Source organism: Phyllosticta citribraziliensis, assembly GCF_038025025.1.
Source record: "Phyllosticta citribraziliensis strain CPC 17464 chromosome Unknown J3D65scaffold_1, whole genome shotgun sequence".
Classification (NCBI taxonomy): domain Eukaryota; kingdom Fungi; phylum Ascomycota; class Dothideomycetes; order Botryosphaeriales; family Phyllostictaceae; genus Phyllosticta; species Phyllosticta citribraziliensis.
The window spans coordinates 1,302,299-1,329,065 of record NW_027117338.1 but is presented as its reverse complement, the minus strand read 5'-3'; the positions used below and the strand labels follow the sequence as shown (position 1 = coordinate 1,329,065).

The 26,767-nt window shown below is 37.6% G+C and overlaps 3 protein-coding genes across 3 annotated transcripts; all 3 read right to left on the bottom strand.

Moving 5' to 3' along the window:
* Window positions 1-845: 845 nt before the first annotated feature.
* J3D65DRAFT_654721 (uncharacterized protein) lies at window positions 846-1,412 on the bottom strand (the record flags this gene model as incomplete). The annotated part of the gene is made up of 4 exons (XM_066802481.1): window positions 846-968; window positions 1,026-1,117; window positions 1,247-1,353; window positions 1,405-1,412. Coding segments are annotated over 4 exons (330 nt in total), but the record flags the coding sequence as incomplete, so codon positions are not given.
* Window positions 1,413-4,099: 2,687 nt separating this feature from the next.
* On the bottom strand, window positions 4,100-4,822 carry J3D65DRAFT_20537 (uncharacterized protein). Its single transcript, XM_066794444.1, has one exon. It carries the CDS (start codon window positions 4,737-4,739, stop codon window positions 4,197-4,199), a length of 543 nt encoding a protein of 180 aa, XP_066659691.1. The 5' UTR covers window positions 4,740-4,822; the 3' UTR covers window positions 4,100-4,196.
* Window positions 4,823-5,973: 1,151 nt separating this feature from the next.
* On the bottom strand, window positions 5,974-6,570 carry J3D65DRAFT_663704 (uncharacterized protein; the record flags this gene model as incomplete). The annotated part of the gene is made up of 2 exons (XM_066802691.1): window positions 5,974-6,389; window positions 6,456-6,570. 2 exons carry the CDS (start codon window positions 6,568-6,570, stop codon window positions 5,974-5,976), a joined length of 531 nt encoding a protein of 176 aa, XP_066659690.1.
* Window positions 6,571-26,767: the final 20,197 nt, after the last annotated feature.

The following is a 26,767-nucleotide window of genomic DNA, read 5'->3' as shown; positions in this document are numbered from 1 at the left end:
GACGTCAGGCCTTCGCTTAAGCTTCCAGATTTAGGAACCACGCTGGACCATGTCTAGAATGGACGCGTGAGCCACATCACGTCGCGTACATGCCGTACATAGGTAGTCTAGCTAGAGCACCTAATCACGTCACCCCAACTCCAACTCTTCATCTACCGCTTCCGTGGCGATCGCGAATCTCGGCAGCTCGATTGCAGCAGGTTTCTCGTCGTTCTCTGCCAGGCAGCGCTCTGGGAGCAGTCGTTCACAACCGCAGACACGTTGCCCAGGGAGGATCATTTCTTTCGACACTCAGCAGCTCACCACTTGGTGATGGTACTGGAACATTGTGTCAGCAACACCAGAATGAACAGAATGAGCAAGAGCTAGTCGACAAAGACTTGAGACAGTCTTTCGCAAACAACACGCATCCGCCACAATACCAGCTTGACACAGGCACGTCACAAGAGACCTGATTATTCCATGCAATTTGGTTTCCTTCGACCAAGAATTACCACCGACTTCTAGACTGCCAATGTGATTGTGGCAATCCTCGAATATGAAAGGGAAGGGCAGGACACTTCCGCCGAAAGACAGACACCATCGTATCCCCAGGCCGTTTTCTGCTATCCACTCGCCAACTTTCCTTGCTCCATCGCGCTTGTCGTTTGTCCAGGAAGAAGAAACCAAAAGGTGACATGCCAATGGCGAAGATGATGGGCAGCCAGAGAAGAAAAAAGAAGCCGCAGGGATGCTGAGGGCGAGAGAGCCGCCTAGTTGGCGTAAGGGTCAAAGAAACCGTTGAAGTCAACGATGTCCTCCTTGATCTTCGGCTCGGTCTTGACCTTCTTGGATGGAAGATCCGCCTCCTCATCAACCTCGTCGTCGCCGGCGTCGTTCTTCAAGGCACTGGCGCCGCGCTTCTTGGCACCAACAGTCTTCGTCTTCTTCAGATCGGCGCCTTTGGACTTCTTGCCAGGGCTGGCCGTCTGGTTCCCCGTCAAATTAGCCAAATTGTGTGGTGGACGGGAAGAGTCCAGACTGACCTCGACCTGAAGCTCCTTCTTGGGACTGGCGCCCTCGAACGACTTCTTGATCTTCTTCGTGATGCGCTGACGGATCGCCTCACCGGAGAAGTCTGGGGTAGGAAATCAGCATTCTTTAGAGACTCAGAGAGACGAGCGCATCCGGTAGAGGCGCAAAGGTGAGAAAGTCGAAGAGAAGGCTCGGGTGTAGGCACAAGTCAAGCTGAGGGTAAGCGACTTACCTCCGTTCATCATCTTGGAAATTTCGTTGCAATCATCCTTCGACAGCTTGATGTCCTTGAGAGCAAGGACGCACGCAAATACGCGAGCCTCGTCTTCAGGTGACCAGCTGCGCAGGAGGTAAGCTCAGTGAAGGGCAAAACGATGGGCTTTGACATACAGCTTCATTCTGGCGGTTGGAGCGCGTGGAAGTTTGAGAACTTGTCGAAGAGCAGAGCTTTGGCTCGAGGAATTTGGCAGACGGGTGCGAGGTGGAGGTGGAATGGTTGATGGGGCAGAAAGGTAACGGGGTAGAGGTTGTGAGGGGAGGTGGAGGTAACGAGGTGACCACCAAGTTATAGCCCACGCCCAGCTCGGCGTCACAGCTGGCAGCACCCGCCCTGTGCTCGGCGCTGCTGAGCATTGCAGGCAAGGCCTGACCCGTTGAACCTACCTCCCGAGCAATCACCTACAAGCACAACACTACCACCCTGTGCAGGAAAAATCCAGGCGAATGGGAGGCGGCCTGCCGCTCGATACCTACTCGATACCCACACGGCTACCAGACCGGCACTACCCAGTTACGTCACACATTCTTGCAAGGAGTCCGCCAAAAGTATGCTAATGTCTTGACGACCCTTGACCTGTCAGCTCCCTGACTGCTGCTTAACCACAGCAATAGCCTCTTCAGAACATCCCGTGAACATTGGTACAATCCTTTCAAGTTAGGGACATGATCTCTTTTTAACACATCAATATGCTAATTATAAACGCGAGAAGGATACGAGGAAGCGGCAGTCCGGCCGTCTGAACTTGGGCGCGGTGGGCAAGACAACCTCAAACAAGATGAAAGAGCTCACGGGAGCCCGAAAGCCTTTTCGCATCCAACATGAAGTCCGCGATGGCGCAGATACCTCGTCCTCGCCGCTGTACAGTCCCGTTCCCACATGAGCGGCATCCAATTTCCTGCCAAGGTGAGAAAAATCACAGCTGGCAGGAGTGCTCCAGCAGACAAGAGTGGACCCGCCATGTCAAATGTTCGCGCAGCGCGGCCTCGAGTTGGGACCCGTCAGACGCGGAAATGCAGAACAACCGCACAAGTCTGACTGCGTTGCTGGCGGGTCCACCATTCCCAATGCCCGAACAGGACGGCGGCTGGGACTACGTGTGCTTGCCAGCGAGAGAACGTAGGGTTGGAGCGTCTGGGTCACCCTTTGATTCTGTCGTGAGTCTGAGGCAATAGTGCGCGTGTCGAACGTGCTCTTCTCAAATCCAATCCGAGAATTGCTAATATGCCTGCGCTCGCAGAACGCTGTTGGCTGGGAGGAGACTCCAAGGGTCTCACCACCCATTCCATCGACCCATAGCAATGCGTCGGCACTTGGAACTGACCATCAAGGAAAGACTCGTGGAAAGAGGACGCCCTAGGCATCTGAACCTCGTTTTCTGCCCAGACTCATCGAATCCGGCTCCACCTGCTTATAAACACCCCGTTCGCGCCCCTTGTCGACGATGCAGTTCCAGACTTACATGCATTCTCGCGACGGGATCGTTGACCTCTACAGCAGGATTCGAGACTGTTAAGACTTCGGCTGAAATTGAAGATAGCTACTTATCACACCCACAGTAGATTCTCAGGCAACACCTCCGCTCAAGTCGAAAATGGTGTGCGTTTCACCTGTTTGGAAGAGCCACTGCGAAAGCACTGTGCGTTCAGTCTTCCAGGGGTAATCAGGGGATTCAAAATACCACCTTAGCAGCATAGTCCACTTCACACCCGGAAGCGCCTTCAGGATTCTGGTATCATATGGTAAAGATGACTTAGGATCACCACAGAAATATTTCTAAAGGTGAGCTATGATTGTACAATGAAATTCAGAGATGGGAGAGGAAGAAGGAAGGAACGGAGGGGAAAATATGTTCTAATTGTCATCTATATACCTACTGACTCGCTCCTAGCCGCGGCTTTTCGCGGAAACATTTCCATCCATCCTACCTTGCAAGACTGTATTAGTCACAAGCTTTTCACCACCTGGTCGTCCTTACAACCCAGGTGCAAGCGGCGATATTTCTTTTTCACGAGTCAGATGGACCCAGCGGCAGGGGTCAAACTTTCAAATTAGCTTTGACCGACCACGACTGCACAAAAGATGTGCAACAACTGATAACATCGCGATGCGTACTACGGTAGGACTACAGAGAAGAAAGCACGACTTGACTCAGAACGCGTCTCATTCACAATCACAATCACAATCACCGCAATCCATCGAGATCATGACGACGTCCATTTGGTGCAAGCCTGCGGCCAATTTGGCTTTCTGAGGCCAAGATCCGCACGCCGCCGGCGTCTCCAGAAACGATCACGGAAGGGCGAGGGAGCGTCGAGGAGAATCAATCAGGAAATGAAACAGACAGCAGGGTCGCGGGCAAACAATCTGGTTTCCACTACGGACAATTTGGACGCTCAAGCGGAACCGACACGCCACAAGACAAGTAGGAGAAAAAGAAACAACATATCGCTACCATAGACAACTTGGTTCCCAACTGAAGCCAGTACGCCATAACGCTTCCGGGTCTGAAAAGGCAAGAGAGTGAGCGAGCCAGGAGCAAGCATTCGTGTCGCACACGACTGCAACTGGGCCATTGAAAATGGTGTGCTTCGGGTGAGGCTGCGAAGGGAAAACTCCAGACCACAAAGGAGAGTCGACAAAAGAGGCTCGGTCAAAGATTGAAGACCAGAGAAAATGGGGAAGGGTGGGGAATACACTGCCAGCCTCATCGCCACGAGAAGGAGGGCAAGCCGCACACAGCTTTGTTCCCGGCCCTAGACACAGAAAGAGGGGAAGGATGGAAAGCCAGAAACGCCGGAAAAGAGACGGGAAGCATTCAAGTCAACCCCAGGCTATTTTTGGCCAGGGGTTCAGGAGCATTCAAGCGTCGTGCCGGAAAAGACACGTACACACGCTCGTCACTCTACACCTCAGTCTTGATCTCAACATCCTCAAACACAGTCTCTCCTGTGCCGTCATCATCATTCTCATCGGACTCGCACATGTCGAATTCGGCATAATTCTTCCTTGCCGCCTTCCTTGTGGAAGAACGCTGAGGGGACAGTGAAGTCCCTTCAATGGCCAACCCATCGTCACTCGGAGCGGGAGATGATCCCGGAGTGGTGCTCTGAGAAAAGGCGACTTTTTTCCCCTTCCCCTTAAGCGGAGAAGATCTCTTCAGAGTCTTCGGCGTCGTTGTGACACTTGGGGGGCTGCTCGCCGACTTGTTGGTCAATTTTCCGTTCTTGTACTTTGAGTTCAAGTACTGCCATCGATGGTCGACGGCCTTCGGGGTCCCTGCACAGAAATTAGAGTCTGGCGTGAGGTCTTCATAGTCCCGGACACTTCTCCCGGGGTTGAGTTCGGGGAAAGAAAGAACTGTCGAGATTGACTCACTTTGTCCAGGCAGGCGCTTTGAGACTTCTGTAAATATGGCTTTGCCAGCTTTCACTCCGGATATCCCCATGACTTCGAGAAGCAGCTGCAGCCTCGATCAGTTTCTGCTTCTGGAGATCAACAGCTGGACAAGAGCATACAAGGAAGTCGTCTTCAATTGTCCAAGTGGAGCCTCTAGGCATTTTGACAGCTTCAAGTCTAAACCTGCGAGGATACTTTACGGAACAGCGTATGCGGTGTCGAACGGTCGGATGTCAAGAAGGGCAGACTTTTCTCCAAGAGGACCAAACACCAATAAATATTGGGAGCTAATGCGCCCACTCCGCCCTCCACAGCAGCTCACCAGTCATGGTCCATTTGGGATTGCGTCGGGTTGACGCAGTCCAGACAACTCAGACACGTTTGAACGAACAGACATCGAACCTTTACTTCGGCCCTAGTCCGTTTCTTGCTCGTTCTGCCTCTCACAGAGCCCGGAGCTCTATCTGCGGTGCCCAAACACAACCGGAAGCTGTTCCTGCTTACCCAAAATATGCCCGGCTTGGTTCTAGATTGTCGCTGGCGTTGGTCTCCGACGTTCCTACAGTCGAAGGTTTGTAGAAATAACATCAGATTTGGTTCCCCCGCGCTTCCAACCAATGTAAGTGTCAGTCTCCGCGGCAAAGGAGGCTTCCTAACTTCAAACTTACCATAGCCCAAGCTAGCAATACCTGAGCACATGTAAGCTCTATGGTGTTGGAGTGGCATGGTATGCCAAGTAACAATTCCGGCCGACCCGCACATGCATAAACTTTCACCTTTCCACATTCGTACTTGGTTCCAAGCCCACCTGGCCCGGAGCTAAGGTCGAAGTGTTTCAATATCTTCGACCCCAACCTCCTATCCCTGGAATGCCAGCATTTACTCAGGTAGGTCAGACTATGAGTAAGGTTGCTAAAGAGAGGACACTGGTGACACACGGGAGCAGATTTGGTATGGACTCGCTAGCATCACTTCCGACGAGCAGATTCTACGACTCCGGGATCTCGATGTGCTTTGCCTCGCCAGAATGGGAAGCATCGGACGTCACGGGCGCAATAGAGCCAGGTCGCAAAGCAACGACTTCTCGATTTCTGGTTTGAACCGCCAAGGCAAAGGGGAAAGACCATCCATCACCTCCAAGCTACCATCAATTGCCACACAATTTGGGCGGCATTATTACTTCAAAAGCAGCAAGCAATCAAAACGCCAACGCCATCCCTCTCAGCGAGCGAGCGACATGGATTTCCGTGTCGTGGGTTGACAGTCTGCACGGTCTGTCTGGCTTAGGAGGGAACGCCGTCAATTTCAAATTCCATTTCCTCGTCCTCATACTTGATCTTGTCCAGCATGTCGGCACTGAAGCCATTCATCCTCGCCTTTGACTTGGACTTGGAAGGCTTCTTACCCGTGTCGCTTTCTGTGACGGACCCGTCGATGTCCGACTCGATGTACGACTTCCTAGGACACTTTCGCGGAGGGAGAGACCTGATCAGTGTCTTCATCTTCTCTCCAGTGGGGCTTGGAGACGGCGTCAGATTCGACGCATCTCTTTTTCTTTTTCCTCCTCCCCGGACGGGAGACGTCCCCTTTGCCGGCGATGACTTCGGTGGATTGACGCGTTCTTCGGTTTTCAAAGATCCACCTTTGTACTCTTTGTGCATTTTGATGAATTGCTGCCGGATTCCTTCCGGTGAGAATCCTTTGCAAGTATCAGAGCAACATTCTCAACGGTAGTACTGCAGCTGCAATCAGGGGCTTCACTTACGACCTCCCATTCTTTTCGAAATCTCATGGTAAAACCCCTTTGTCATTGTGACTCGGGCCAGGTCAACGGTGTGCTGGAGAAGCTCCGCTTTATCCTGGGCGCGCCAGCTCGGCATGGTGGAGTACACTGGTACAGTTTTGGAGACTGTTTTGAGGATGTTCGCTGACGACTAGAGGATTGGAACTGTCAGGAGCAGAGCCACGCTCAAAGGGACACGTGTGTTAAATGGCCACGGAGAGCGTTGGAACCTTATCACCACCGCCCTACGAAGTTGACATTCTAACAGGCCACCATTGAGTCGTTCTCTTTCGCATCAAGCCGCCCTGACATGGCTCCGGCTGCAGTGAACTATCACTATACGTCCATGAATCAGGTGCAGTGAAGGTATTCTTTGCCGTCACTCACTTAATCCAGGACCAGGATGGGTAGAAGAATCATCCAGGTGGCATTCGAACCGAACTCGAACTTTATGGAGCAAATCTCAACCATGGTCAACTTTTTGCAGACCTTGTTGGAACATTCCGTCTCCGAGAAGCCTTTTCATCTTGGTCAGCTCCGGCCTTGGGATCTTGGGATCATCACATGTACACAAGTGGCAGCTTGCAAACATTTCAATTTGGTGTCAGGTTACAAGCTGGGAACAACCTAACCACATTCATTTGAATAGTCCAGACCGTAATTTTCGGAAGGGAACACGTACTCCTCTTCAGACAAGAAGCATTCAACCGAGCGGTCACCTACAGACCAGGAGCATTCGTCCACCCAAGCGCCACAGCTCATGGAGCATCTTTCAGACTTCTTGTTCGAAAGTAGCGACTTGATTTGAAGACAATATCAAGATCTACACTTCGTCGCAATCCTCTAACACATTCGACCGAAGCTTGACAGAGTCGGTGTCCGAGGAGCCCTCGGTGTCACCTGCAAGTTCTCTGTAGGAAATAGAGGCCCGCTTGGCCCGCTCCGGCAGACGACGCGGCGGCGAAGCATCAGGCATCGTGCTATCGCCAATAGGAGGCGAATCCAAGGACTCATTATCACTTGACTTTTCCACCTTGATTTTCTTAGTCTTCACCCTTCGGGGCGATGCTTTCCTCTTCGGGCTAACTAGCATCCGATCGCCATCTTCTTCGCAAAGCAATCCAGACTTTTCGGCATCCGAGAGTATCTTTGCCAGCTGTTTGTAAATTGCGTTGGGAGTATATCCTATGCAGATTGTCAGAAAAGTCGTCAAGTCCAAGGAAGGACAGTACTTACTATTGCCCATGAATTTTTCGAGTTTCTTACAGTATCCGTCACTCAACTTGAATTTCGTGACTTTGACAATACCTAGTAAGAGCTGGCACATTTGTCAGCCAGTTTCAGAGTCACGGCACAAACGCATTTGGCATACCCGATTCTTATCCTCGATAGGCCATGGACGACCAGGCATGTTGTTGATCTGGCGTATTCAATGATTGGGTAGGTTAAAGAGGGAAAAGGCACCCAGACAGGAGAAAATGGCAGAGAATAGGGGATGGAAGAGCGTACGGAAGGGCGATAGGAAGGCCTTGGTTAGAGTGCATCCCACACCCTTTAAATGCCTCTTACACGCCTTTCCAGGCGTGATTCGCCATGTTTCCATCAAGCTGGCTTCCCTTTAAGGGACCATCAAGCCGCTCTTTCACACGAAGAGCGGCCACGCTCCAAAAAATGCGTGCATGACTTGGCCAGACTTTAACACGCCTTAGCTTCACACGGCGATCCAAGCAAATGCTTTAGTACGTAACAAAGAACCTGGTCTGCATCAGTCAAGTACAATGCACGCGGCTTGCATCTTATACTACCCACAACTGACGAAGTAAGATGAGAGAACTGAAGACTCCATTTAAGGCTACTCTAAGAGCTATCTATATACTGCTGAAACTACTAGGGGGAGCAGTAGCTGGTGCCAACTGCCGACGAGTCCTAAACTTATTAAGATGTGTAAAGCCGACAGACAAGCGCATCTTAACTGAAGCAGCAAGTCATCATCCGGACAAGCTACAGTCATCCAGGCAAACTGCAGCTAAGACGACGCGACAGGAGACTGCTTAGTATTGTTATATAGGACCACCAACACACCCCCTAGGACGAGAAAAGAGACAGTCATAGTAGAGTAGATATATAAGTAGTCATATTAACTAAATAGAAAACTTACTATATTAGTCTATACCTAATAAGGTCATAAAAGCAGCGGTGCTTAACTATTACTAATACTTTAGTAAGCCCATCCATAATTATCTTATTAGTAGAGATATAAGAGACGGTTATAGTTCTATCTATAACTACCTACTTAATATACTAGTAGTATAGATTAATGTGTTTTATAGTAGTATTAAACTCTATACTATTAGCAAATTAGACGGCGTTCTTATTATTATTATAGAGCTAGATTAGTTAAGTATTAGAGCCCTTATAACCTATTTTAGTAAGAACTTAAGTCATCTAGATAGCTTATTTAATAGTAGGAGTAAGGTTAATAAACTTAGCTTCTATTATAGATATACTAATAAGCTTCTATCTCCTACTCTTTATATATAGTAAACTACCTAAAGCCATAACAATATAGCCTAATAAGGACTAATAAGTATCTAGATTATTAGTAAAAGCAGCATCTATATAGATTTATAAGCTAAGAGTACTATTATTACTAGGGCATAGAATAATTCTATAATCGCGTACTATTATAGTCCGCAGATAGTTAGGGACGCCTTAGATAAGCAAGGCAGGTACTAGCTAGTAGGCTTAGTAGTATAAGTAAGCAGATAAGAATAAGTAGGGCCCTAGGGCTAAGATAGAGATAATAATAATATAATCCTTACTTAAAAAAAGACATCCTAACTAAACTTATAATATTATTTAGTAGCTAAAAGTACTATAGTACTTCCTTTTACTATAGCGTCCCCCCTACGTCTAGGACCTTTATTACTACTAATATATAAATACTATAAGTCTACTTCTACTAAAACCTAGGAAAATCTCCTTAAAACAGCTAATAATACACTTCTATATAGCGCCTAGTAAGGATCTCCCTTCTTATATAACCTAGTACTAGTATTATTATAGTAGGACCCTTACTTCTACTACGCTTACTCCTCCCTTTAATACTTAGTACTAGTATAAGGAACCGTCTATAATATGGTCCCTAAATAATAAGTTTACTATATTAGTTTTAGAAGAGGATATACTATCTACCTAGTAGCTTAAGGCCTTCCTTTATTATAGCAAATATAAGTAACGGCTTAAATAGATTACCCTAGTAGTAAGGACTTATATTAACCTTCTTATAGAAATATTTAAGCCCCTAGGTAGTATAGGAGTGTCTACTTATTAAGCTAAGGCATCTTAAAGGTGCCTAGATTATCTAGTATATTAGGATTCTATAGGAGGTATAAACCAGGCTGCCTTCTAGTAAGCCTTAAAACGAGTTAATACCGCCTATACTAAATTATTCCTAGAGAATTGCCTAGTAGTTATAGAATAGGAACATATAGAAGAGGCTCTAGCTAAGGGTATAAGGACTATAATACTAAGCATACTAATATCTACTAATATAGTAGGTTTACTACTAAACCCGGTCCTAACTACGCCGCGTAAGGAGCCAGGCTAATATAATATAAGTATAGGCTTAAGAGTGTCCTAGTCCCTATATAATCTATTCTAGTACCTTTCTCTAACTATACTAGGACATCTTACTATACTAGAGGTATTAGCTCTAGGTATAGTCCTTAAAGCGCCTCCCTAGCTATAAGCTAAGATAGCACCCTAGTTACCTTTAGGACCTGCTATAATTACCCTAGAAGTTATACTAGGGTTAACCTAGGAACTATTAGGACCTACTCCTCCTACTAGAGGCTATACTATACCTAGATAGGGAAAGGGCCGACTAATTATCTACTTAGTAGATCTACCCTCTTCTTAGGTATAAACACCTATTACCTTACTTTATAGACGACCTTAATTAAAATCTCTATACTACATATTAATTTATCTATAACCTATACTATCTATAGAGCCTTAACGACCTATTTTACTAATACCTATACTAACTTAAGGATGCTCATCTTCTTTATATTACTCTACTTCTATACGCACCTATTAATAACTCTAGTTATAGATATATATAAGTATAAGGCTATACTAGCTCTAAGATAAGTAGGTAACGCCCCCTTATACTTCCTAACTAAAACCTTCTAAAGGAAAGTAGCTAGTTACCTATACTAGCAGCCTACCTATAGATAATAAACTAGAATATAATCTATAGAGTCCTTATTCTTCTATAGATAATAATTTTAAAAACTGCCATATTCTACTAAATTTTAGTAAAGATACCAGCTATACTTATAAAGGCTAGTTTAGATAACCTCCCTTCCTACCTAGCTATAGGCTTCCTTAAGGCTGCTCTTACTAACCCTTTAGTTAACTACCTAATATTTTCTAGAGTAGTACAGGTCTAGGTTTTAGCTAATACCTATATAGTGGTCTTCCTTTCTCCTACTAATAGCTACTAGGAAACTAGAATCCTCCCCTAAGGTATATATACTATAACTAGCCGCCCCTATATAATACAACACTGCTACATACACGCGACTAGTATAGTGCTATAGACCAGACTAAGGAGATCTAGTAGCCTGCTATAACCCTAGAATCTTTAGGAGTAAAGCTAGATATGCTCTAAGATATATTCTCTAAATAATAGAAAGTATAGATAATAAACCTTACTATAATAAATAAGGGGGTTAATAAGTAACTTAAGAAGCTTAGTATATACCTATCTATACTTAAAATAAGCGCGCCCCGAGGCGGAGGCTAAGTGGTACTAAGACTACTATAGTTATAGGAGGGAAACTATTTCTCTAGTAAAAACTAGAGATAGAGATACTAGGAAAGGTATATCTAGTATAAGATAGAGGAGCTACTCCTATTAAGCTCCCCTCCCTTTAGGGATAGGGAAGAGGATAAATAGTCTACTACCTTTTAGTTTATTCCCCTATAGGGTATAGGTAATAATAAGGAGTATAACTAGGTATTAGGACTATATACTAGAAGAATAACCTAGTATTTCTACCTAGATAATATTAGTTACTTTAACCCTAATCTATTAGAAGAAGATATTAGCTATAGAGGTAGTATAACTAAATAAGGGAAGGTCTTATACTATACTATAGAGCAGTTTATTAATAGCGCCTTAATAGCTTATACTACCTATAGAGCAGATCTAATCTATACTAACCTATAGAAGTGCCTAAAAGGATTATTAAATATATAGTACGCCTCCTAACTTATAGAGGAAGACTAAGCTTTTATATATACTAGATATAGTATTAATAATTAGACTTTACTACTATATAAAGACTTTAGTATAACATGATATAAAGCTATTAAAGCGCTAAATAGAGTATGCTTTAGGCTCCTAGAGGTCTATATTAAAAGTATAAGGGACTTTATTATTACCTATATATATCTAGGATAAGCTGCTGGTTTCCCTACTATATATAATTAGTTAGCTAATACCTATATATATATTAACTCTTACTTCTAGTAGTAGATCCCTAAACCTATAGCGAACACTACGGTCTAAGCATTTATTAAGAATATTAAGAGTTACTAGTAGACTTAAGAACGCCTATCCTAATATTTTAATATAACTACTACTAGTAAGGCATTCTTCCCTAAGGGCTAGAATTAGGGACGCGCTTTAATATAGACTACTAGCTAGCCTTTTAATTAATCTAATAGAGCGCGCTTGGCATCCTAGTACGATATAAGTACTAGGGGACTAAGTAATATAAAATAGGTGACCTATTCTAAGTAGGGTGCACTCCCTACTCCTAACCTAAAAGGGTCTAGTTCTAGGTCCTACTTAAAGCCTAAGGATTATTATAACCGCGACTATAACTATAACTATAAACCTACTATACGCACGTAATACTATGCCTAGGATGGCTCTAAAAGTGAGTATAAGGATAGTAATAAGAAAAGTAAAGATACTAAAAGTAATAAAGATGCTAGTATAGAGACCCCTATAACTAATAAGGAGAAGCTATAGTTAAATAATAGTAAGCCTATAATTATAATAGGAGCTAACTACTACTCCTAGTATAGATATATACTTACCTAGGATAATGCTTTTAACTATACTCCTAGTAGTAATATAATAGTACTTAATCTCTAGAAAGTATATAACGGCTACTAGATAAGCTTCCCTTCTAAATATAAGTTATACTAGTACCTAAGGGATAACGGTTTTAAATATAGTTTAAACTAAGTAAGTATTAGGCTGCTTAAGAATTTAGGATCTAAATAGAGTACTATCTAATTAGTAGGTAACTAGTACCTAAAAGCTATTAGGATAATAGAACTAAGTAATATATTATCCCCTCTTAGTATGTCCTTACTCTAGTAGTTATAGCCCTCTAGTAGGCGTTGATCTTTCCTCTTAGCCTTATAGTATAGGTAATATAGCGCTATAGGCAAGGTGCTCCTATACTTAGTTAGAGATGCCGTTGCTAAATAGTCTACCTTACTATATTAGGGTTTAATATGGTTAATAGCGAATATAGGAAGATAAAGGATAAGGCTATATCTAATATAGAACTAAAGGTACTAATCTTAGAGTTATCTATAGCCTTTATAGGACTTAGTATAGGGGACGATCTACCTCTATTTTCTAAATATTAATTAATAGAGATTAGTTTTAGGCTGACCCCTATAGGAATAGTAGATATTAGGTATCTTAATATAGGTGCCTTATCCTTAATAGTAAATAGAATATTTTTAAAGGAAAAGCTCCCTAATATTAGGGTAATAATACTTAAGAAACCTATAATTATTACTAGAGTAAGATATAAGATAGAATATACTAACTATATAATACTTCCCCTTTACTTACCTAGATAAACTAAGGTAGGATGGGCTCTTAGCTTTCTTTCCTACTATACTTAGGTAACTAATAAGTTAAATATCCCCCTACTTATAGGGAATAACCTCCTATATCCTAAAGGGGTAATTATTAATATTAGTTAGAACTAAGTAGTATGGCTATATATAGGGCCTAAGGGACTAAATACTAGTATAATAACTAAGCTATTTTCTACTCCTATCTACTAATATATGCGTACTATAAGGAATATAATAATACCCCTATAGTTCTAGGTAAAGCTACTTGTTAAAATCCTAGAACTAGACCTCCCTTACTAAGTATATAAGTTCTATCCTAATAAAACCGCGCATCTTATACCCTTTCTATAAAAGGGGGGTACCCTTTATACTATAGTTACTAGTATAGATATAAACTAGATTATTACTAGAAATAACTTAGATTGGCCTCTTATAATCTCCTAGAATGCGCGGCTGGGTAGTATTATTACTATAGAATTTAATAGGGTGTACCGCCTTATAGATATAGAATATAGCCTAGCTAGTTTAAACCCTACTATCCCTATTATAGAGGAGGCCAAGCTTAATAACGGCATTGCTATATTTAGGACCCCTAAGGTCTAGTTACTATACTAGAAACTAGTAGATTAGTTTTAAGATCTTTTCTATAATTAAAAGGGATTTATTAAGGTTTCTAAAAAGGATTAGATAAGGATACTATTAGTCCTAGGCTAGTATAAATATTTTAAATATTAAAGACTATACCCCGCGTCCTAAAGGGACTATAAATTCTAAGATGCTATACTTAACCCTATATATAAATAAGGAAAAGCAGAATAGGTATATAGAGATACTTATCTTAGCTTCTCTATATTTATAGTATAGAAGCTGGTCCCTAGAGAGAATAGGACCCTAAAGTAGAAAGGATAAGTAGTTATAGATATATAAGCCCTTAATACTATTAGTAAGAAGGACTTATAGCTACTCTCTCTAGCTACTAATATTATCTCTAATATCTAGGGCTATCTCTATATCTTAGTAGTAGATACTATCTCTTTCTTCTATTAGTAGCAGATCTATCCTAATAACTAATATAAGCTAATTATACTTACCTACTAGGGCGCTAAATAGTTAAATATAGCCCTAATAGGATACTATAACTCTATATAGTATATATAATAGCAGTATGACACTCTTCTTTAGGACTACTATACTTTTATATAAATATATATTAATAATATTACTATTTTCTCTAAAATATTAGAAGAATACCTAGATTACCTTAAAAAGGTATTTACTATCCTTAATAGTATAAATATAAGCCTAAGCACTAAGAAGTCCTAGTTAGGATACCTATCTATTATACTATTAGAATAGTAGGTATCTAGGTTTAGTATTATAATATTAGAAGCTAAGATCTAAGCTCTAAAAGACCTTAAATTCCTAAGGACCCTCTAAGAACTAGAAACCTTTATAGGGCTTACTAGCTAGCTACAGGATAACTATCCCTACTACGCGTAACTAGTAGAACTACTAGAAGCTATAAAGACTGTGCTATTATAAAGCGCTCCTAAAGATAAATAAGCGCGCTGCTAATATATAGTAGTATAGGTACTACTAGACTCCCTAGTACTAGTAGTATTATTTAAGGCTATATAAACGACCCTTTATAAAATATAATAGTGTTTTTACTATATGCCTGAGAGACCCCTCTTTATCGATGTGGATACTAGTAAAGAGTTAGGTTTTAGTATAATAGCCTACTATATAAAAGGCGATCCTAAACTGGTTATAGAAGACTAGACTCCTACTATAAATATAGAGAATATAGAGGGCAAAAACCCTACTATAAATTAGCTTAAGAAGGCTAAGGACTTCTTAAAGTAGTCTATTAAGCTAATAGCCTTCCTATCCTAGTACCTTTTAGGAGCTGAGATGAGATACTAGACTACTAAGCTTAAGATAATAGGAGTTATTTAGGCGGTTAAGAAATTATAAATACTAATATAGGCCTCTAAGGATACTTAGGTATTTACTAACTATTTAGTAGTTACTACTATTATATAATAGCTATACTTTAGAAACTCCTAATCTACAGAGTAGCTAAACCTATATCTAATATATATAAGCTAATACCTAAGCTAGTATCTATTAAAGGTATAATACTAGCTAGGGAGGAACTATATTATCTCTAATATACTAAGCTAATTACTATCTAAGGCAACTATAGATATAGATAACACCCTTAATACTATAGAATTCCCTAATAATGAGGACCTAGTTTAGTATACCTTAGAAGGTAGCGACGCTACTACTTACTTCTATATAGTATTAGTAGAGCTCTCTAATAGATTTAAGTAAGAGCTCTATATAGTGTATAGTACTAATATATAATAGGTAAAGGTACTCTATATTTTAAAGCGGGCCCTTAAGCAGCAGTAGGAATATAACTATAGGCTAGTAAACCCTATAATAACTATAGAGCGACCTACTAGTATAAACCCTATACCTATAGTAATGCCGGCCCCTATTACTACTATAGAGCCTATTCCCCTTAGGGATATAGAAGAAAATAAGGACCCCTATAAAGGACTAGTCCCTAGTTTATACTTCTTCCTATAGAAAGGGCTGATCTACTTTATAGACCACTTAGGAGACTAGTAAGAATGACTATATATTTCCTAAAGCTATAAGTAAGTAGTATTTAAATAAGCATATAATTAGCATTTCTATTAAGGCGTAGACTAATACGTGGATTATATTTATACTTACTACTATATAAGGCACCTATACTAGTAGGTATAGGTGTATATTAATTACTATCCTAACTGTTATATTAACTAAATACCTTAATATAAACCTAATAGGTTAATAGTCCCTATTATAGTAGTAAAGGTCCCCTTCTTTACTATATATATTGATTTTATTACTAAGCTGCCTATATATAGTAAAGGGGGTTTTAACATACTTCTAACTATAATCTATAAATTTTCTAAAGTAATCTTACTAATTCCTAGTTAAGAGACCTAGACTATAGGTAATTAGGGAGGTTTATAGTTTAAAGAACTCTATAGATATAGATAGGGTCTACCTTCTATTATAATTATAGACTAGGACTCCTATTAGCTAGGGCGATTTATAAGTGGCGTTTTTAAGATAATAAAAATCGATCTAAATACTGCTACTACTTACTATCCCTAGATAGATAGATAAAGTAAGTATACTAACTAGATAGTAGAGATTGCTCTATACTTCTTTATTATAGCTAACCCTAATTAGAGTTAGGTAGACGCTCTCTCTTATATCTAGGGGACTATAAATTCTTCCTAAAATGCCTTAATAGGATGTACCCCCTATAAAATCTTATATAGATTTAACCTATAGGATGACGGGTATAACTAGATAGAATCTACTAAGGATATAGACTTAAAAACCCTCTATTTAGACTACTATACTAAAGCCTAAGAAGCCCTTACTTTTATAGTAGTAGTATAAAAGGAGTAATACAACGGCAAGCACTATCTAGTCTAATTTAAACTAGGGGACAAGGTGTATCTATAGTTATACTATAGTTATAAGGTATATAGTAACCTACTATAGAAACTCTAGAACACGCATATAGGACCTTATAAAGTAATATAAGTAGTTAGTATATAGGCCTATAAACTAGCCATCCCTAGTAGTTTAAGGATTTATCTAGTTATTAATATCTCCTAATTAAAAAAGGAAAAGGACGGCCCTAACCCTTTTAAGTATAATACTATATTAGAGCTAGGACCTATTATTAACACTAATAAGCTAGCACCTAAGTATAAAATCTTACGCTTAGTAGATAGACGCAAACATTATAGGACTAGGAAACTATAATACTTAGTTAACTAGAAAGGCTAGGGGCTATAGTATTAAGTATAGTACAACTTAAATAACTTAGAGGGGGCGATAGATCTTATTAGAGAATATAATATAAGGATAAATAAGGAGATAATAGTAAAGCTAGACTAGTATAGGCCCTAATAGAAACTAGGACCGCCTTAATATACTACTATAGTACCTAAGGACCTAGAGGAAAATAACAATATAGTTAAGCTACTACCTATTAAGGTATATAATAAACTACTATAGGGCAGGCCATTATATAATAAACTGCTATATATACTACTAGAAATAGTTATCCCTATAGTACTAAAGCAGTAAGGTCGTCTACTAGGTATAAAGAATAAGGAGAAGAAACCCTAAGCTACTAGAGAAAAGTACTAAGTTAGCACCTACCTTATAGAAGGAGCTAATAAGGCGCGCCTAAGCACCTCCTAGTAAAGGAAGGCCTATAAGAATATTACTACTAAAAACATTTTACATGCTTAAGTATTACTAAGTAAGAAGAGGACCGTGTATTAGTAGGGCAACTAGTACTAGCTATAGTATAAGTACCTAATTAATATTAGGGTCTATAGAATATTAACTTATAACCCTATACTAACCTTACTATATAACCTTACCTATAATGCGAATATATAAGCCGCCTAAGAGACTAACATAGTTGGCCTTTAGACTATAATAGGAATAGACTTACTAGTACCACCCTAATAGCTATTACTAGCCTATAAGAATAGCAGGACCTTTTATATAACATAGCACCTAATAATATAGCACCTAATACGGGCGCGGTCCTAGTAAATATAATACTAAATAACACCCCTACTACTAGTAATAGCATACCTACCCTTAAGTAAAATAACACTATCCCTAGACTAGAAGTATAGAACAACCGCTTTTCTCCTAATACTAGTAAGTATTTATAACAGGACGCGCTAAACTAAGTTACTAATAATAAAGAGATAGCAGACTTCTTTAATACTATCCTATATAATAGTACTATAATACTAATAGTAGATATACTAATAATAAACGCGCTATCTATAACTATATAAGGATGCAGCATATTAGGGGCTAGAGGCTTAAGATACTAGACCTATAGCTTCTACTAAGATAATAAAGATAGTAGTATACTAGACATATATATAAGGGAGTATAATACTAATTATAGTAATAAGTATAAGTACTTCACTACTAAGGAATTAGAGGAGGATACTAAGGATAAGAGATAGTAGAAGCCTACCTTCTTACTAGAAACTACACCTTAATCTAGTCTTACCCCTAATCTAGCCGCGAGCCTTCTTAGTATAAGAATACTAGCTTCTTACCTAATATAGATGCCTCCTAATTTTAGTATAATTAGAGCAACTCTATAGGTTAAGGTGAGCTATAAAATAGCAGACGTTACTAATATAGACCTATAGGCCTAGAATTCTACTATTAGAAAGTAAACCTACTAACTTACTAATACTTCTTATAACGCTAATAAAATTATTATAGCTATAATTTAACACGTGCCCTAAGTTCCTAATAATAATATAGATTTAGGAAAGGAATTCCTAGACACCCTAATACTAAGGTAGAGAAAAGAAAGGGCGGACCCTAAAGGACCAGCTATACTATAGAAGATAAAGAAAATAGGGAAGGCTACTAGTATACTAAATATTACTATATAATTAAAGAAACTAAGGGGCGCGCCTAATATTATACTAGATAAACTAGTAGTAGTTAGTCCCTAAGGTAAAATAGGTAACTAGTCGTTCCTAAAGGAAAGTATATACTATCTATTCTATAACCCTAAGACTTTTATAGAGTATAAATAGGACTAGGACACTATATTCCTTATAGATACTAGTAACTTTCCTATTATTAACTATATTTTAGGTATATTTATTAAAGATTAGTACCTTCCCCTATCTAGTATAAGCCTATCCTCTATAATAATAGGGGCCCTCTACTACTTAGCTTACTAAGTAATAATAGATCTTAAGTTCTACAACCTCTACTAAATCTAGCTGTTTTACTATAAAGATAGAGGACTAAACCTATATTATTACCCTAATAGATAGGCCTTATACTACTAAGATAAGGACGGCGAAATCTAGTATATAATACTTATAAAGTAGTATAGACTTATTAGTAGGGAAGGCTATAATAAGTATATTAGTAGGAAGGAGCCTAGTAACCCTAATATTAATAAGACGCACCCCTAGGTAATAGGAGGCCTTACTATTTATAGTTATAATAGACTGCTTTTCTCTATATATAAGGACATCCTAGTCTCTAAGGGTATAAAGCAGCGCCTTTATAAGTAAGAAATATAGAACGGGCAGGGCCACTATACTATTATAATAGACTGCGCAATAAGAGGCAACATGCTACTAGTAGAGATCTATATATTTACTACTACCCTTATAAAAAGTAGAAATAAGTGGTCTATAGGTACTAAGTTTTACACTTCTAGAGTAGGAGTAGGTTAGTACTAATATAACTATCCTATTAATAATAATAAAGTAGAGCTTATAGAGATACTTTAAGGTATGCCCCCTCCTAATAGAGAGATATTATTATAGGATAAGAAACCTAAAGGCCTAGATAAGCTTATACTATAGGTTTACCTAGACTACCCTAACCATGCTATATTTATAGTAGACGCCGATGACGCCCTACTTATAACTTAGGATAAGCTACTTCTAGGCGAACCTAATAATAATAATAATAATATTAGTTCTAGTACTAGTATAAAAGACCCTTTAATCCCTAATAATAATCCTACTAACTATAGTAATATTACTAATACTATTAAAGCCGCTTCTCTAGAATACTTAGTAAACTATATAATCTATTAATATCCTAACCTAGGTAAAGTAGGCTGTCTCTACTACTATACTAACCTAATAGCTATGCTCCTTATAATAGAACCTTACTAAGCTATATGCCTTATTATTAGAGGAATCATCCCTAATAAGTTTATCTCTAATATAGTAGTTAATAACCTTACTTTCTATATAGGATTAAGCCGCCTAATCTAGTATATTAATAATAACCCCCTAAAACACCTATAGATTGCCAGACTACTTGCTTTATAGCTGCTTATGCTGTACATGCTATAGGACGTAGATAGCCTAGTAGAGCAATTTCTAGGTACTAATATAGGGTTTACTAACTAGTTTATAAGCTATATTCCTAGTAGATATATGCACCCTGATTTCTATATAGATATAGGCACTATTATGCGTTATATACCCATATTAGGAGAAGATAAAAGCAGTTATAGTACTAATATATAGAAGAACCTGCTTATCCTACTATTAGCCCTGCCTTATAATAATAATAGGATGGGCAGTAAGGACTAGTCTAATATAGATAAGGATAGAGAGGCTAGTAACTAAATATATCCTAGTATAGACTTATTTCTTTCTTTCTTTCTTTACTTCCTTTTCTTTCCTTTCTTATCCTAAAAAGGGGACGTTTCTTAATAGGTAGAGGAGGATAGTAAATTCTAAGTTAAGGATAACTCCTTTATTTTTAGCTACTACTATTATAGTCTATAGATAGTTAGGGACGCCTTAGATAAGCAAGGCAGGCACCAGCTAGTAGGCTTAGCAGTATAAGTAAGTAGATAAGAATAAGTAGGGCCCTAGGGCTAAGATAGAGATAATAATAATATAATCCTTATTTAAAAAAAGATGTCCTAACTAAACTTATAACACGTACGCCCTATAAGTATTAAAGGACTTAGTAAGCAGCAGTAAGGTATTTATTTAATAGGTTATAGGTATATTATAAGAGACAAGTAGTAGGGAAAAGAATAGCTAGGTAGCATCTTATTACGCACTATATAAGTAAGCTAACAATCTTACTATAAAGCTATTAATAGTCTAGGTTATTCTTACTATTATACGCATATAATTTATAGGAATCTATTAGTATAAGGACGCGCGCGGTATTACTTATACTAAACTATATAAGAACGTTTTAAATATATCTACCTTAGAATAGTATAATTATACTATTTATATATTAATTAATATAAAGACTAAGGAAGTAATATAGTTAGCCTATATCTTTAAAGTAGATCTTAGTATTAAGTAGCAAGATAATTTTATTAACTTTAGACTTAGTTTTAGCAGCAATATAGAGATTATTAATATAGATAAGGATAAATATAAGCTTATCCTAGTATCTTATAATATAGGGTTCTAAAGGGAGAGAGCAGAAACCTAGGTAGTATAAGAAATTATAGAGGCACTAAAACTAAGTAAGTAGTAACTAGTATAAGCTATATAAGGCTCTTTAGAGACGCTAAACTTATTATAGGACCTAGTATCTAGGAGGCATATAGGTATAGACTAGGTCTTTTAGTAGTATATTAAGGAAGGCTGTCTTAATATCCCCTTACTTATAAAATAGGTAATAATAGATATTAATTACTAAAAATAGTATAAAAGTAGGAAATATAATAACTAGTAATAATACTTTAGATATATTAAATCCCTTATATTAAAGATTACCTAAAACCATAATGCAGCTCTTATAGATAACCTTCTTACCTAGCTTATTAAGCTTATAGACCTAGACCTATTATAGTAGTAGTACCTAAGAGCTATCTAATAGGTAGTTAGTCTCTTTAAAGGTACTAGTATTAGTTAACTCCTATATCTACTTATCTATAGAGGGTCTCTAATAGATAGATTTTAGCCCTATAAGGGCCTTATACTATAAGTAAGGTAGAACCTTATTAGTAGGGATGGCATCTTATTAGTAATAAGTAGTATTTTCTATAGTAGTAAAGGTATATATATAGTAAGTAGATAGTTAAGGAGGTTAAGCATTATCTAAACTATATTTCTTATTAAAGAATTATATCTTAGTATAAATCTACTAAGGGTATCGTAATGGTGCTATTAGTAGTAGAGTAGGTATAGGTAATAGAGATAGTAAGGGCAGTAGTAGGGTTAAAGTTAGATTAGTAAGTACTAAATTATTAGATCTAGTATATTTATTAGCTAGAGAGACGTTAATCTAATCTATTTTATCTACTAATAGTATAATATCTATAAATACGTCCTCCTTACCTCTACTACTAATATCTATACTACCTATATTAGACCTCTCTATTACTTTAATTGCTTATTCTACTATATTATAGATTGCTTTAGCATTGCCTTTAAGAGCGTCTTAAACCGTTTTTAATATAAGATGTATAATAAGTATCTTATTATTACTATTCTTAACTTTTCTATCTTCTATATTATTTATAGTAGCTATTAAGTCTAGCTACTAAGGAGGTCTAAAATGTACATCCTAAGTATAGATAACCTAGTTTATTTAAGGGAGATATATCTAGAAGATATACTTATAGTTATAGCTAATAAACTATCCTTTCTCTACTCTTATATTAAATTTAGCGCTCTTAAGACGCTTCTTAGCTAGGATATAAGTATATATAGTAATACTAAAGACTAGTACTAGTAACTAGACATCCTTATACCTACTAATAGCATTATTAAAAACGTCAACTAGTATCTTGCTATTAAGTGCGTAAGTAGGAAGATAGTTAAGAAGATATACTATATATTAATAGGCTTCTATCTATAATAATTAAGGCATATTTAACGCGATACTTATAGAGCGGGCCATACTAGTAATAAGGTATATAGATAACTTACTAATACTATTTTACTTAGGTAAGTATAGTACTATCTTTTTAACCTTAATACCCTCTATCTTTACCTATACTAGTAGCTTTTAGCTGCTAAACTCCATGCTATTATCTATTTAGAGGGCTTAGATCTTATATTAGAACTAGGTTTTAGTCTATTTACTAAAGTTTTAAATACTATTAAAGGCGTTGCCCTTAGTCTTTATAACTAATAAGTATTATAGATATAAGTAGTTATCTATAAATACCACCCCCTAATAGCAGCTATTATAGCTAACTATAAGTAGTCTAAATATATTAATATAGACGCGTCTAAAGGGCGCGTCTACTTAAGGTATTAGTTTATATAACACCATCTAGTAGGACTTAGCTATATAGCAGGATTTATAATAGAAGTCTTAGTTACTAGTAATAATAAGTTATCCCTAGTACTAGAGCTTATTAAGTATACTAGTATAGATATACCCTAATTACTAGTACTATATCTTATATATTACTATAGGAGGAGTCACTATAGTAAATACTTATACTATATAATTATTATTAATAACTATTAGAATGTTTACCCCTAAACTATTAGGGTAAGCTATAATAGCTGTTCTATAGTTTTATATTTATAATATAGAGGTAAGCTAATCTAGGTATAGTCCCTTCTACTTAAGTTTTAAAGCTAAGATAAGACTAACTATTAGTACTAGAATATATAGAATACCCTCTATTATAAGAGTGTTAACTATACTATTTATAGGATAGTAGAGTATAGTATTACTATAGCTAATAGCTATTACTATACCTAAACTATATACCTAGACTAGCTGCGTAAACTATAAGTAGTTTATTAGCTTAGTTAAATTTAGTATATAGTAGGTATTAGCCCTAGTATTAATAATCTATTTATCCTTTATTAAAGCTAGATATAGGTGTAGGGTGGTAAAGTAGTTTACACCTTATACTAGAGGGTTAGTTATTAATATTATTATTACTATTACTACTATTAGTAGTTTAGAGACTTAATTATCTAGTATGTAGAATACCCCTAATACTAGCTTCTAATAGGTGGGATGGTGTTTAAGATAAAGATAGCTATACTTAGCCTTAATATGCCCCTTCTTTCTATAGTAATTATAGGTAGCATGGTTAGACTTAGACTGCTTAGTAGACTACTAACTAGTATAAATAGTAAGAGCTATAGTACTATTCTTACTAGTATATTTAATCTTATTAGTTATAGTATAGAAGAGATCCTTAAACTTAGATATCTCCTTCTTATTATACTAATTTATATACTAAGTTATATACTAGATAGGAATGTTATCCTATAAGTTTTCTAGGAGTAGAATATAGAGAATCTAGTCCTTAACTTGCTATTAGATATAGCTAATATAGGCTTGCCTTTATTTATATAGGGCATTATAGAATTCCTTTACTATTATAAAATTACTATATTAATAGAAGATAAAGTCCTTAATAATATTAGCCTTAAAGAGGATACCCTTAGTATTATATATATTATAAAGCTTCTACTATATAGAGTAAGCTAAACTGGTATGCCCCTATAGTACTATTATAATAGGAAGCGTAATAATTATTATAAACTAGTAGATAATATATATATCCTTCTTATAATTAGTAGCATTTTTCAGCTCGTCCTTAAGTAGATAGGTATAATAGAATAGACTAAGCCTTATCTTAACTATTATCTTAAAGGTTACCTAGTTAGTAGGGCCTTTAAGTAGCTAGATGTTCTTTAAAGGGATACTAAACTTACTATTATTTATAGTTAGGTCTACCTCTTCTTTAGCCTTAGCCTGCTTAGCTAGTATAGAAGATGAGGCGGCAGTAAAGCCTAAACTACTAGATAATAAGGAAGGAAGGGAAGGTAAAGTTATAGTAAAGGTAATAACTATTATAACTTGTAGATTTCTTATTATATAGGTAAGGGCTAAAGGTAAACTGCTAGAGAATATATATATATCTTAATTAAATCTAATAAGTTAAAAGAATAAAATATAAAAGATACTTGCTACCTATATATTTCCTAGTCCTTCCTTTATACTATTCTACCTCTTGTCCTTTATATAAGGGTCCTTAGTTATTATTAGGTAAGTTATAAAGGTAAGGTATTAATAGGCTGTTATGTGGTATCTTCCTAAGGCTATAGTAGCTAGTACTAGGCTGTAGTAGCTAGTGCCAGCCTGTAGGTTTTAGCCTAAGCTATAGCGGGCTGCTACTTAAGGTGAGGCTTATACTTCCTATAACTATATAATGCTAGGTTTATCTATACTGGCCCTAGTACTTATATAGGTATATATACGCCTATCGTAACATGCCCCCCCTAAAGAGAAGCTGAAATTATAGGAATTAGCAGCTATAGGCGCTTATATAGGCGCAGACTTATAATATATAATAGTAGTAATTTAGCAATTTAAGTGTTCTATATATATAGTATAATTATTAGTCTAGGTCTACTACTATACTATCTCTTTCTATTACTATTTCTTTTACTGCGCGACCTATAGAAGGTCGCTATCTTGCTTAGCTATATCTAAAGCTCCCTATTAAAGTACGTTGTTATCCTAGTCTAATTTAGCTATAATCTAGTAAACTAACTATTACGCGTAAAGGTTCTAATAATTTAAATAATTTATACCCTACTAATAGTAAAGCAGACATTCCTAGCCGCCGTGCGCTTAATGCGTCTACTACTTATTATAGTCTAGTCTATTAGGACTTATTACTATTATATAAGAGTTATAGTATTAAGTTATTATTATACAGTATCGTTCGCGATCTATTATAGTCGCTGCTTACTTAGGGAGCTGTTTTAGCTAGTAGTATCTATAAGGACTATTATATAGAGTCCTAAAATAAGTAAACTTTAATTCTATCTCTAACTATTACTAATTATTATCTAGGCTATTAAGTAGCATTATATATCTAGGTTTTACTACTTCGTCGTCCCATCTTACTAACTAATATAATTATAGAGGAGGACACTTATATAAAGACTTAGTTAGGCTAGGCTTTACTTATTTAGCTAGGAACAGCTATAGGCTTATTACTTTACTTATAGTATACTATAGTATTAGGTTCTACTTAATCAGCATTATTAGTTATCGCGCGAGGTTTATTATTTATAGCTATATAGCCTACTACTAACCAGCCTATTACGCCACATCGCTACCGGTTTACTATTACGCAGCCTGTTTTAGAGGAAGAAGGTAAAGAGCCTACTTATATATACTATTATTATAATCCTACAGCTTATTAGGTTCTAGCAGCTAAGTACTTACTACCTACTACTTTATATAATAGCATTAATAGTAAGATTCGCGTTGCGGCATTACTAGTTAGCTCTAATAAGGCGCCTATTAAGTAGGACTTTAAGTTAATACTTTACATCCCTTATAAGAATATAGAGAGTGTCGCATAAGTAAGTTTATCTTACTAATATAAGGGATTCTTATCTAACTAACTATATAGGCGCACCTTAGTAGTTCTAAAGTATAAGAGCGCGCTAAGCGCATCTTGGCCTTAGGTAATAGTATACCTTACTTATATATTATAGTTTCTACTTAGCAATTTAACTACTTATTAGTTAAAACTTAAGCCAGCTTATATAATACTTTTCTTATCTAGTATACTAGAATTAACAACCCTATTAGCTACACTAAGTATTATAATAATACTAATACTTGCGTATTTATTAGTTATTACTACCTGCCTAGTTTCTTATAGGGCCGCTACGCCAACTGCCTTTAGGGTATAGGTAACCTTAACTACACTATAAGTAACTTAAAGGGTACTAAGCCGCCTGCTTATTATAAGAGGTATAAAGACGAAATTTATATAGAGGAGTTCTAGAACTTATACTACT

What these genes read in the sequence shown, in the direction of transcription:
- J3D65DRAFT_20537 (XM_066794444.1), bottom strand. Translation starts at nt 4,739, where the DNA reads ATGGGGATATCCGGAGTGAAAGCTGGCAAAGCCATATTTACAGAAGTC.